Here is a 13,211-nt window from a genome sequence, read left to right on the forward strand (position 1 = left end):
ACAAATAAAAAAATTATTAAAAAATCAATGGGAAAATCCCAATAGTTGGCTGTATACCAGGGGTGGGCAAATACTTTTAAGCGCGGGCCAAAATGAAATTTTCAAAATGTCTCCCGGGCCGGAGGACTATACCCAGTATGTACGCTAATGTTTTTGGTGGAGGTTTTTCTCTGCTCAAGAAATTTTTTTGACAAAAATACTATAGGTATCATTTTAAAGCATTTGGAGAAAGACATTTGACTGTTAATAATAATAAATTGTCTTTCTGGTGTGTACATGCGAACAATTTGTTCCCAGTAAAATTACGAAATTTTTAATATGGTCCATTATATTAAGCCATAACAAGGATCCAGATAAAAAATGAACTTCAGAAATTCGACCAAGAATAGAGTACTCAAGAGCCGCCTTTTTGAAGATGAGGAAATTTTTGAGTAACCAAAGATTCAATCTGCAAATCTGACATCGGATGGTAAAATGTTATGTCAAGTCAACCATCATAGACGAAATTCAAAGGAAGCAACTGATCTGATATGGTCATGTACGACGTCAATGGACGACCACAGGCTGCCAAAACAAATTTTAAAATGGACACCAAGGAAAAGAAAGAAGAAATGAACGCCAAAACAATCCTGGCTAGGCGGTATTCAGAAGGCAATGTCGGAAAGGAACCTTCACCCTGACGAATGCAATGACGGACGAAGCTGGAAACGCAACCGGAAGGCGGAGAACGCTATAAATAACAGGGATAATATTAAAAATGATATGTCCACTCTATTCTTCTTTATTGGCAGATTGTTAATGCTGACTTAACGAAAAAGCTGCAAGCTTTTGAGATGTGGCTTTTTAGGGGAATTGTGAAAATACCATGGACCGATCATATTACGAACGAAATGGTGTTGCACAGATGGAAAAGGAACGGAGAACTTTTGACCATCATTAAAAGCAGCAAGACAGCAAGTAGAAAGGGAACATACTTAGAAATGATAATCTAAGTTCTCTTTTTTTTTTCACCTCTGTGATAAACAATATAGAAGTTTTCAGGGACTTCCGGCCCTCAGTAATAATGTAATATTTGATTCTGCGTTTAAATTTTTCAAAAATACTTATTAGTTTTCTCAGGAATCGAAAAATATGAATGCATATAAAAAATATTGCGCCTGCGCTCTTAAAAAAATTGCTTGCAGGATTTCTCAATGGGCCGAATAAAGTAACCAAAAGGGCCGGATCCGGCCCGCGGGCCGGCTTTTGCCCACCCCTGCTGTATACCATAGTTTAAAAAACTCATACAGAAGTAAAAACTTTGAGATATATTCTGGTATAAAATCGTTCATTTAAAAACTATTTAAAATGTCATGGATTGCAAAACGTTTTCGTTCTATACAGAACATCTTCAGTGCATCCTGCCGAGTAGTTTGAAACTAGCACACTGTATATAGTGTTAACCCCATCATATATGCTTTACATAATATAATATTTATCAAAATTTTGTGACTACAAGTCGATGTTAATAGATATAGTGGAACACATGCTAAAAGGGTGCCATGGTTCCCTGCTCGAAGATGCTAGGTACTTGCCAATTGCCAGGGAACCATGGCACCCTTTTAGCATGTGTTCCACTATATCTATTAACATCGACTTGTAGTCATAAAATTTTAATATATTATATTATGTAAACCATATATGATGGGGTTAACACTATATACAGTGTGCTAGTTTCAAACTACTCGGCAGGATGCACTGAAGATGTTCTGTATAGAACGAAAACGTTTTACAATCCATGACATTTTAAATAGTTTTTAAATAAACGATTTTATACCAGAATATATCTCGAAGTTTTTACTTCTGTATGAGTTTTTTAAATAAAAAAATCGTCTAGCTACTGTACTATAATTTTCCAACTGTTTTCAAATCCATTTTTTTCAATTGTCGTTGCAGACATCAGACATCTCTACAAAACACCCTTTTAACCCAGCAACACAATTCGACGGAACTACCCTCTCCAACATAAAAAACTTTGCCCAAAAAGATGATTTATTATCTCTTCGGTAATATTATTCTGATATTAATGCAATAATGTAGGCGGTTTCCAAATTCGCTTTGGTAATTTCACCCCCTACCCATTGAAAGCTCGAGGTTTTGATTTATAGCAGTTTTAAGAAGTTCTTGAATCCGTGAGACGGATGATGGACTGGAAACACCTTTGAGTAATAGCTGATGAATGGGAGTTTTAGTTCTATAAGGGAAAAAGTCGATATAATCGAAGTAAATACTGAATAATTTATGTGAATAGATCATAAACTTTTTAGAACCATAGTTCATATTCAGATTGGTTCCTGTCTATTTTTTATTAATTTTGGATTGTTTATCATTTTTTTTTTCAACTTTTATCATTTCTATTAATGGTTTAAAAATATCTAAAGGGCTAAAAAAGGGTAATGGGATGGCTCCAGAGTCCAGAGAGATGGGATGGCTGCAGGGAGACGTTATTTAGTATAGGTATGTATGGAATATATGCTACAAGAGAAATGTTCGTAAACCCAAAAAATGTATTATTTAATAACTGTACGGAGATTGTGATGTACGCAGATGATGTAATCTTGATGGGAAGAATCGTAAGAGACATCACAGAACACTATGTGGAGCTCGAAGAAAATGTGAAAGAAATAGGGTTAATCGTCAACGTAGATAAAACTAAAGCCCTAATACAAGCATCAAAATACTGAAATTTGCAGAATTTGACATATTGAAGTACTAAAGAATAAAACAGCTCACATACCTGGGTATACAGATACACTCAAAAAAATTTAGTTCGTAATATTGATTAACAGTGATTTTTAATTTCAAATCATTCTTTTTTTTTTGTTACAAACGCCATCTGTTTATTTCAAACCATAAACACTAAGCATTTTTGTTGAACAGAATTTTTACATTAAGAGTGATCGCCCAGTGGCTATAACTCTATTGGTTAAGTATTTTTCTAACTTGATATACATTGGTATGACTTATATCTATTTACACTACTTAATCTAAACTTATTCTAAACTTTTACTTGTTGTCTATTGTTCTCAATTAGACTGTCTACACAGACTGACAGAAATTCCCATGACAAAAAATAACTTCGAGATTGAACTAAACATCATTAAACAAATAGCAGTAAACAACGGCTATAACGAACAAACAATTAATAAAATTTTAAACCAAAAACTCCATAAGGAAGCCCTGAAATTAGTGGATGACAAAAAATAACTTCGAGATTGAACTAAACATCATTAAACAAATAGCAGTAAACAACGGCTATAACGAACAAACAATTAATAAAATTTTAAACCAAAACCTCCATAAGAAAGCCCTGGAATTAGTGGATCCACCACCACAGAAAGAACCCAGTACCTTCTGCTCTCTCACATATACTGGCAAGATAACAACAAAAATAGCAAGATACATAAAAAAGAAAGGAATAATACCAGCTTTCAGAACTAACAACAACTTATGCAAATATATTAAGAACAATAAAAGCCGAAAGAGAAAGTAACTACAGAGTGGTGTATACAAACTAACTTGTGGTGACTGTCCGAAAACGTACATCGGTCAAACTGGCAAAACTTTTGACAAACGGATAGCAGAACACAAAAGGGCTTTCAACAATAGAAAAACAGAAACTTCTACATACGCACTTGACCTTCTAGATCATAATCATTCTTTCAATGAAGAGTTTCAAATTTTGCATATCCAAAATAAAGGCCTTAAGCTATCTTTTTTAGAATCTATGGAAATTAATAATCTGAAAAATACAGATATAATTCTGAATGACCAACTCGAGACAAACAGCTCCCCACTCCTCAACCTCTTCAGTTAAAGACTTAAAAAGGCAAACACATTGTAAACTATATCACTTGAGAAAGGCACTCTGCCAAAACAGCTGTAGTCACATAGTTGTAATAAATTTTCTGGAAGTATAGAAAGATATGAATTTCAGTGTTTTATTGTTAGATATAAATTAATCTATTAATCTTGGAAGGTTTGAATCCATGTAATATGTTTGTATTACCTTAGAAAAGAGAGTTTCAGGAGGTTTAGTGTAGGTATTTTATTTTTGTATATTTGGTCTTCATACATTGTCAATTTCCTGTAGCTTTCAACATATATGGGGTTTTTTTTAGTACACTAATATTTGTGGCTTAAATCTAATATATTCAAGGTACGAATAGTTCTTAAGTAGCTGACGTTTTTTGAGATAGCTCTAGCCACAAACTTATATGTTTGGTTAAATCGAGTTATTTTCATTCGTAAAATCTTGGTATAATTTAGGACCAATTTTGTGACACCCTTTATATTATTAACTTATTTTAAAAATGTCGTATTGATCAATCTACATTGTTCACCCCTGTTGACCACTAGTTTATCACCGTCGTACCCTTATTACAATAAAATCCTTGAAGATTCAGAACTTTCCCATTCCCGTGCGGTTATAATGCCTAATCGAGCGAAGAAAATTATTCTCGCATCTTCCAAACTCGAGCATCGATACATCCAACCCTTCCCAAGGTCCCAAAACACGAGATAAATCACTTTTTGTCCCAATAAAATAAATCGAAACTGGAGTTGGTAAACGGCGACCCAAAAACGTTGAGAAAACTCTGTAGTTTTTTCGTGCAGGCCCTGAACTGTAGAGAGATTTGTATACGGCTCTCGTGCCTCCCCTAACTCACATTATTGCATTTAGAAAACGGCACCAGCTGGATTGTGGGATAATGTGAGCGTGTTGAACGGTGTAAATTAGAAAAAAGTAGCTGTATGTAAGGTACATGGTTCCATGAAATATGAATTTAATGTTACAGAGGCAACACGGTCATCAGACAAGTAAAAAATATTGTCGAAAACGTGGGAAAAATTCATAACTTTTTAAGGGGTGTTTTAAAAAATCCAATGCTAAGCGAAAAGCTTATGGAACTTTTAATGGATTTTATTTTTTTTTATTCACTTACAGATTATCACAGCATGACAAAAAAGCAAGAAACAAATTGGAACTTCAAATACATTCCTCAATAAATTAAAATAAATTGCTTTAATGAGTTTTTAAATTGTAGGCGCCAAGAGCTGGCATAAAAGAAAGTCAATCAAATCGAATTCAGAATAAAAGTTTTTTAATGGTGACTTTTTTTACTTTTATTCAAATTTATATTAAGTTACCAGTGGGAGTTTTTTTTATATGGCATAGACATTACTCATTCAGCCAGTTACAATAGATGCTCCAATCAGATACAATACACAATCCTATCCCTAATACAAAATTAACGAATAAATTAATAGAAGAAAATAAGAAATATACGAGGTGACTTGCTGGACATGACAGAGAGAGAGTGAGAGAGAGAGAGAGAGAGAGAGAGAGAGAGAGAACGAGAGACAGAGAGAGAGAGAGAGAGAGAGAGGGGGGGGAGGGAGATTTATTCTTATACCTTAAACGGAAGTAATAGAAAAATAAAGACATACAAATAACTGGGCACGTGTTGATGACAAAAATGACCAAAGCAAAGAAATTAAAGTCCGAAGACACTGCTTACAAACAAAGACCTTCAGTTGCCTCTTACATCGAGGGCTCTAAGATGCTACATATTTTCTATATTAGTATACGGAATGGAAGCTTTGACATTGAAGAGACAACACATAAGAAGAATAGAAGCGTTCGAAATGTGGTGTTACAGAAGAATATTGAAAATTCAGTGGGATCAAAGGATTAACAATGTTGAAGTGCTACGATGTCTAAAAATAGGGAGTTAGAAATTATGAGCAGTATAAAAACAAGAAAACTGGAATATTTGGGTCACATTACCCGAGAAGAAAAATATGAGTTGCTGAGAATTATTATGCAAGGAAGGATCCAAGGAATAAGAAGCATAGGAAGAAGACGCATCTCCTGGCTGAGGAACCTTAGAGAATGGTTTAACTGTATTTCATCACAATTGTTCAGAGCAGCAGCCAACAAAGTAACCATAGCCATTATAATATCCAACCTGCGATAGGAGATGGAACTTTAAGAAGAAGAAGAAGAGCTAAAAAATACCAGAAAACAGAAAAAAATAGTCAAATTATTATGTATGAAAAGTTGAATCAGTTAATTTTTCTGATAAACAATATTTTTATGTGGTGCCCGCGTAAATAATGATCATTTAGGTTGGTCTTACCAACTCAGGAACCTTTCCGGATTCATGCACAACAACTTTGCTTAAGATCATCACCTGATCATATGCAATATGCATAGTTTACGATTCTATAAAGGACATATACCTTATTCCACGAACATACGACTGTGTTGAATTATCTCGACAACGAATATTTTATTGTGCAAAATATGAAGAACGAAAGTAAATTTCAAATTATGTACATTGTTGTTTATTGGAATAATTATTAGAGCCATTTACTTTCGTACTTCTTATGTTGTACACTAAAATATTCGTTGTCGCGATAATCCAAAACAGTCGTATATTCGTGGAATGAACCATACAGACAAACATTAATTTTTATTATATAGATTATAGATTATATTCAAAACGATCTGAACAAAATGTATCGATATTAGCGATCAGAAAAAGTATGTGGTTTTTGCACGATGGTGCTCCACCCCATTATAGCGACAAAGTTAAAAACTTTTTTATTTCAACAATATCCAGCACATTGGAAACGAAGGGGCCCGATGCACCAACTGAATGAGCACCGCGCAGTCCAGACCTTACTCCAATGGATTTTTTTGGGATTTATGAAAGATTATGTTTTTTTCAGTGAAAATGAACTTAATATTTTTAAATATATAATATTGCATTTTAAAAAGTGGCCGTATCTTTGAAATAATTGATTTTATAAATAAACACACAGACAAAAAATTTGTAAAATAGGTATTTTATTTTAGTGACGTTCCGTTTTTAATACAATATTATAGGTAATACAAAAGAGCTTGGGGGAAAGATTTCTACACCTCCTCTAAACATCTAGAAAGTCATACTTTTCCGCACGCGACTGCAGTTTGCCGATCGACGCGGCGGGAGTCCGGCAAGCAGTCGAGTGCGGAAAAGAGACTTTCTGCAAGAGTTAGGAACAATATTTTTTTTACGAGTCTTTAAAAAATGACCAAATCGTAATCAATTAATATAATTAATATGAAACTACATACAAAAATTAATTCTTTGACAAGGTTGTCAAAACCAAACTTTCAGCATAATTGATTAATTATTTATATGGGAAATAAGCCACAATTAAAATGAAAAAAATAATTTTATTAACGTTTCGACGCCCAAATCGGGTGCCGTTGTCAAAATACAAAATATTACTAAAATAAACAAAAGTGTTGTTGCTAAGCAAAAAAAATTCTTCTAATAATTTATTTAATCTCACTCATTTATATTGGCAATTCAGACATATATTATACATTTTAAAGTAGAATAAAAATAAAGAATAAATAAAAAAGATAGTATCACAGGGTTTTTCCTGGTTTTCCCTTGTGATTTACTATGAAATCTCTAACTCGAGAATTTTACTGTCGTTGCATTTGATTGTCTTTTTAAAGACATATCACATGCTATAATTTTTTATGACGGATATTCTTGAGTTGGGGTTAATTTCATGTAATCGAATGAACTATCTTTCAGTAAGTCGTCCCAGGAACGCAACTCATAAATATTGGCAATATCATTTTAAAGTCTTCTACTTTAAAATGTATAATATATGTCTGAATTGCCAATATAAATGAGTGAGATTAAATAAATTATTAGAAGAATTTTTTTTGCTTAGCAACAACACTTTTGTTTATTTTAGTAATATTTTGTATTTTGACAACGGCACCCGATTTGGGCGTCGAAACAATAAAATTATTTTTTTCATTTTAATTGTGGCTTATTTCCCATATAAATAATTAATCATAAAAATGCCACAAGGAAATAGCTTCAGAACAACATTCAGCATAATTGGTTAGCATGACGACGATCTTGGTTTCCATGACGACGATTCAAAACCACTGCTATTGTCTACTGATTTGACTTTCGAATATTATGTCAAAATAATTTTATTTCATCGAGTTGTCGCGTTAATTTCATTAAAACAGGAACACAATAAGATACATTTGAAATATAATAGTAAATATTATCTAAATATTAATTTATTGCATATATTATAATTATTTTAAGGCCATAAAAATATCTTAATGCATTGCGGAAAAGTAAAACGATTGCGGAAAAGTAAAACTTTCTAAACTAAAACGCGTGCGCGAAAATAGACATTTTTGCACGCTCGTAAAAAATTTTTTTTGCTATTTGGATTTTATTAACTAGCGCAGGCTAATACATAGGTAATAATAATAATTATAAATTTTCATAAAGAAAATATAAATCGTTTTGGAATTATAAAAAAAATAGGAAAATAACACACTATTTATTATTGCCTCCAAAAGATAAATATTACTAAAAGAACAATTTTGCATTACTGATTGTGTAAATACTGTTAACTTAAATAAAAAAAATGATAAATCTTGATTATGAATAATTTAGTTAAATACATATATAGTGAATACACTATATTATAGTAGTGGATACACAAAGTCTGCATGAATTTTATACTTAGCAAATAAAATAAATCATCCATAATAGGAAAATCTGAGTATCTTTTTATTAATTCTAGTTTGTCAGACTCTCTTTACTTGCGTATTATCTGTCATTCTTAGTAAGTGTCCAAACTACCTTATGATTGTTAAAATACTCTATAATAGGCCCAACCTGCAGCTCTTCATTGATTAGGTACATATGTACTACATGTATTAGCTATTTAAATGTTTTTTAATTAATTTCATTTAGAGGGAATATTGAAGTGGCTAAAGACTAATAAAAAGTGCCTTCATCTACAATTTACCTAAAATTGAACTATACAGAGTGGGCCAAAGAAAACAGTCCACCTCGATATTTGGCAGTATTTATTAGATTTTAAGGAAATGACGAAACCTGTCTATTTTTGATCTAAGGGAGACACGTTTTTACGGTACATACATCTGTTATTTGTCAACCCCCTCCCTTCCACTTCTCCCACCCCCCATTTTTAAATATGGAATATGGGTCGTGTGCTAGGTCATTTGAAAGGTTATTCAAGTCTCTATTCAGTAATATTAACATTGACATAATTATTTATACAGGGTGTCCAAGAAAAAATATTTTGAATTAAATTAGTTAACACAAGAAGAAGAACTTATGTAATTTATTTAATTCAAAATACATTCTACTGCTGACAGAAAACAGAAAAAAATGTTTATTTGATATATAAATATTGTTTGTTGCTTAAATTCAATATTCAACCTACCAAGAGGCAGATGGGTGGCAGCTTCAACATTGAAATTAAGCGAAAAGCAAAGTTAATTTATCAAAAAACATTTTTTTCTGTTTTGTGACAACAGTGGAATGTATTTTAAAATAAATAAATTACATATATTCTTGTTTGTGTGTCTTTTGCTGTCTGTGTTCTTTTGCTGAATAGAGAATTGAATAACCTTTCAAATGAGCTAGCACACGACCCCTATTCCCTATTTAAAAATAAGGGGTGGGGGAAGTGAAAGGGAGGGGGTTGACAAATGACAGATGCATGTACCGTAAAAATGTGTCCCCCTTAGATAAAAAATCGACCTGTTTCGTCAGTTCCTTAAAATCCAATAAATACCGCCAAATATCGAGGTGGACTGTTTTATTTGGCCCACTCTGTATATATGCTTATTTATTATTATCATACAAAACTATTCTCCCAGTTTCAGGCAGATATCTAAAAAATGAGTGATTTGTGAACAAAAATATATATTATTTTCATAAATTTAACACCCTGTAGTTACAAATTATGTGATAACCAATTTTATTGAGTAAAATATTATTTTTGGCTTAAGTTTCAATTCAGCCCATTCTTTATGAATCACCCTATAAATTATACTCTAAACCTAAACACATTATTTTAGCTTTTTTAAAAATCTCTCTTTTTCTGTTGTATGAGTTCAATGTGTCTTGTTTTTCGTTAGACTAATAATAATAGAAGGATTTCCTTCTAAAAATTTATTTCTAAATGATTTCCTAATTTTTTAAGTTATTCGTAAGAGAATAGTATGATTTAAGGTTCGAAACGTTGACAAAATTATTATTATTATTATTATTAATAAATTATAAATTAATTTAGTACATAATATAAGAGTATAAATTCTAACTGGAATCCATATCAATTTCTACCCCCCTAATCATCCCGTTGTCTCTCTCGTTTATGTAACCATCTTGCAGAATTGTAATCGGTAATAGTATGCTAGACAAACTCCAATTTGAATGTTTCATTACTCTTTGGCATAAGCCTAGCAACACACTCGAAATAGGTCAAGGACGCAGGCAAATTTTCGGATGAGTAACCAATTTTCAGAGAACAAAATTATCAAAAATGTTTCCCAAACTGTGTATTCTGTTTTAAAACTAAAATTGAAAAGTAATTATTTAAAAACAAAGAAAAAACAATATATTTTTTTTTCATTTACAATATAATTTTCATAAAATCCAAAAATTTTAATGATACTTTTAAACAGGAGTTGAAGTAATGATTATTGTCTTCTAAAATGTATGTACCTCTGATAAAAATTTTCAATCTAGTTTTTGCAAACAATAGTACATTGTTTACCGGGTAGGAAAAGCTTAACATTCCTGGACGACTGTGAAGATTGCTAAGTCGAGGCGCAAGCCGAGACTTAGCAACACAGAGTCCAGGAATGTGGCTTTTCCTACGAGGTAAACATACTATTTTTCCGCAAATCGTTTAAAATTCGACAGATATTGATTGATTTAAAAAAAACGCGATAATTTTATTCCCAAATAAATGGTGCTTTGAAATTCCTAATAAAATTACTTGGGTTACTATGGAAACGTATTGAGGTTTTTTGTAGTTTTTTCTATCATTTATGTAGAACACTAACAACTGTACGGAAATATCATTTCCTTACAGTAAGGAAATGACATTTCCTTACAGTAAGGAAGTCCTGACTTTTTCTTCAAGAAATTTTGACAGGAATGTCAAAATTTCCTGGCGATTTGCGGAAAAGTTTTTTATTTATAAATCATATTTTATTCTGTATTATTTCAAATTGTCTTTGTAGACCATCATTAACCTAAAAATTACTTTTACATTCATAAAACAAAATATGTAGCATAAAGTTGTCTTTTATCAAACTAATATGATTTTTTCTAAATTAAATAAAATACTTACGAACGAAAATATTGGACATCAGTGTTGCAGGTAGGCAGAAGACGATTACCAATATATCAGCCACCGCTAAATTAACGATAAAAAAGTTTGTAACAGTTCTCATTCTGGGCGATCGAAACACCACTGCGATCACAAAGAAATTACCAACCAGTCCAAGTGCAAACACCAACAGATATGCTACACAGTAGACCGTGGTCATGGCCATGGAGTGTCTGTAAAACAGTTCTGGTATAAACACGGACTCTGTAGTGTTAACTGAAGAGTTGAACACAATAACAGCTTCATTGGACTTTATCTCCAGAACGGAGTTCTTGTGGACGTCGTTGTCATCGGCGTGAGCCTGGAGGATGCTGTGTATACCGCTGAGGTACTCCGTGGAAATCATATTTTCTGAAGTATCTACGTTAATATTAGAATGATTTCTAGCAAAAATATCATCTTGATAGCTCCGTTCTTCCGAAAAAACCATCGACATGGCACAAACTTAAAGTTCCATTTTTCCGTTGGTGTCCGAAAAAGTTTCCCAAAGTTTTCCGCGTGGTTTACGAGAGTTTTCCTTCACGGAGTGGTGCACGGGCCGCGTTGTGTTTGGAATGGTAGACCCGACGGCTCGGCATGGTCCTGGGGCGCGCTTTGCAGTGGGGGCGAGTGCAACCCCCAGCGCAGTCGCCCCGGTCGGTTGTTAGTTGTATCTCGGGACAGCTTTTTGGGGTCCTGTTTACAAGCGTTTATAGCCGGTGCCAGATTGGAGCAGGGAGCGTGGTCGTGCTTATGCGGATATACGCGGTACGAATGGAATATTATTCATTCGTTGTGGATATTTCATCTAAAATACATCAAAATTTTAATAATTATTCTTTTTATATATTTTAATATTTTAATTTACAATCTGCTTCATCGAAGCTATAAGTAAATAGTTTGAGTGTTAAGTACGAGGGAGAAGCTACCCTATAACAACCCTCCTATTATATTTTTTAAATTAAATCATCTATTTAATTTATTAAGTCTGTTGGCCATAGTTTCTTAAATCGTCTTGCAAATTCGGGAGAAACGTTTAGCAGTCTTGCTTCATTATTTGGACGACTTCCCAGTCCATCAAGGTAGTTCTTTGTGACTCTTCGAATTCTTTCCTCTACCAAAGGTGTAGTTGAGTCCTCGTGTAAGGTTTTATTGCTTACATACCAGGGCGCGTTGAATATCATTCTCAATATTTTTGATTAGGCTTTTTGAATTATCTTGATATTTGATGGCTTTGAGCAACCCCATAGCTGGACACCATAGATCCAAATTGGTTATATCATCGATTTATACAAGAGCAAGTTTATTTTAGATAGTGAGTTTTGAGTTTCGACCCATAAGCCAGCTCATTTGTCGTATTTTGATGTTGATCAGAGTTTTCTTGGCTTGAATGTGCGGCTTTCATGTTAATCTTCTGTCAAGAATTAGTCCCAAATATTTAAGTGGTGCGATGACTGGCAATTGTGCATCATTTAATGTTATTGTTGGATATAGATCCCTTCAGTTTGTAAAAGTCACTTGGGTTCACTAGTTTCATTTACTTTCATCTTCCACTTGTTGAGCCATATTTCCAATTATTGGTCAAGGTGGTTTTGCAGCTGTGCAGACTCGGTAATAGGGTCCTCATTGACAGCGATTATGGTGGAGTTATCGGCGAATGTTGAGATTTGGGCTGTTTCAGTGGTTGGAATATCTGCGGTAAATAATAGGTAAAGAAGATGGCCCAGGACGCTTCCCTGTGGTACGCCTGATTTAATGGAAAAATATGTGGAAATTGCTCTATTCTATTTTATTTGGAAGTAACGATCTTCAATGTAAGATTTCATCATGAGGTGGTAGGGGGTTGGAAGAACGCTTTTGAGTTTGTATAAGAGTCCAGTATACCATACTCTGTCAAATGCCTTTTCGACATCTAAGAATGCCGATAAGCAATATTTTTT

General features: G+C 33.1%; 1 protein-coding gene across 1 annotated transcript in view; it reads right to left on the reverse strand.

Moving 5' to 3' along the window:
• The window catches only part of LOC126879130 (neuropeptide SIFamide receptor-like), a 493,604-nt gene extending 481,776 nt beyond the window's left edge, over positions 1-11,828 (reverse strand). Inside the window, exon 1 of the mRNA XM_050642082.1 lies at positions 11,254-11,828. Coding sequence (XP_050498039.1) covers positions 11,254-11,728 — 475 coding nt within the window. The 5' untranslated portion in view covers positions 11,729-11,828. The remainder of the gene's footprint in view (positions 1-11,253) is intronic.
• Positions 11,829-13,211: the final 1,383 nt, after the last annotated feature.

This window comes from Diabrotica virgifera, chromosome 1 (genome assembly GCF_917563875.1).
Source record: "Diabrotica virgifera virgifera chromosome 1, PGI_DIABVI_V3a".
Lineage (NCBI taxonomy): Eukaryota > Metazoa > Arthropoda > Insecta > Coleoptera > Chrysomelidae > Diabrotica > Diabrotica virgifera.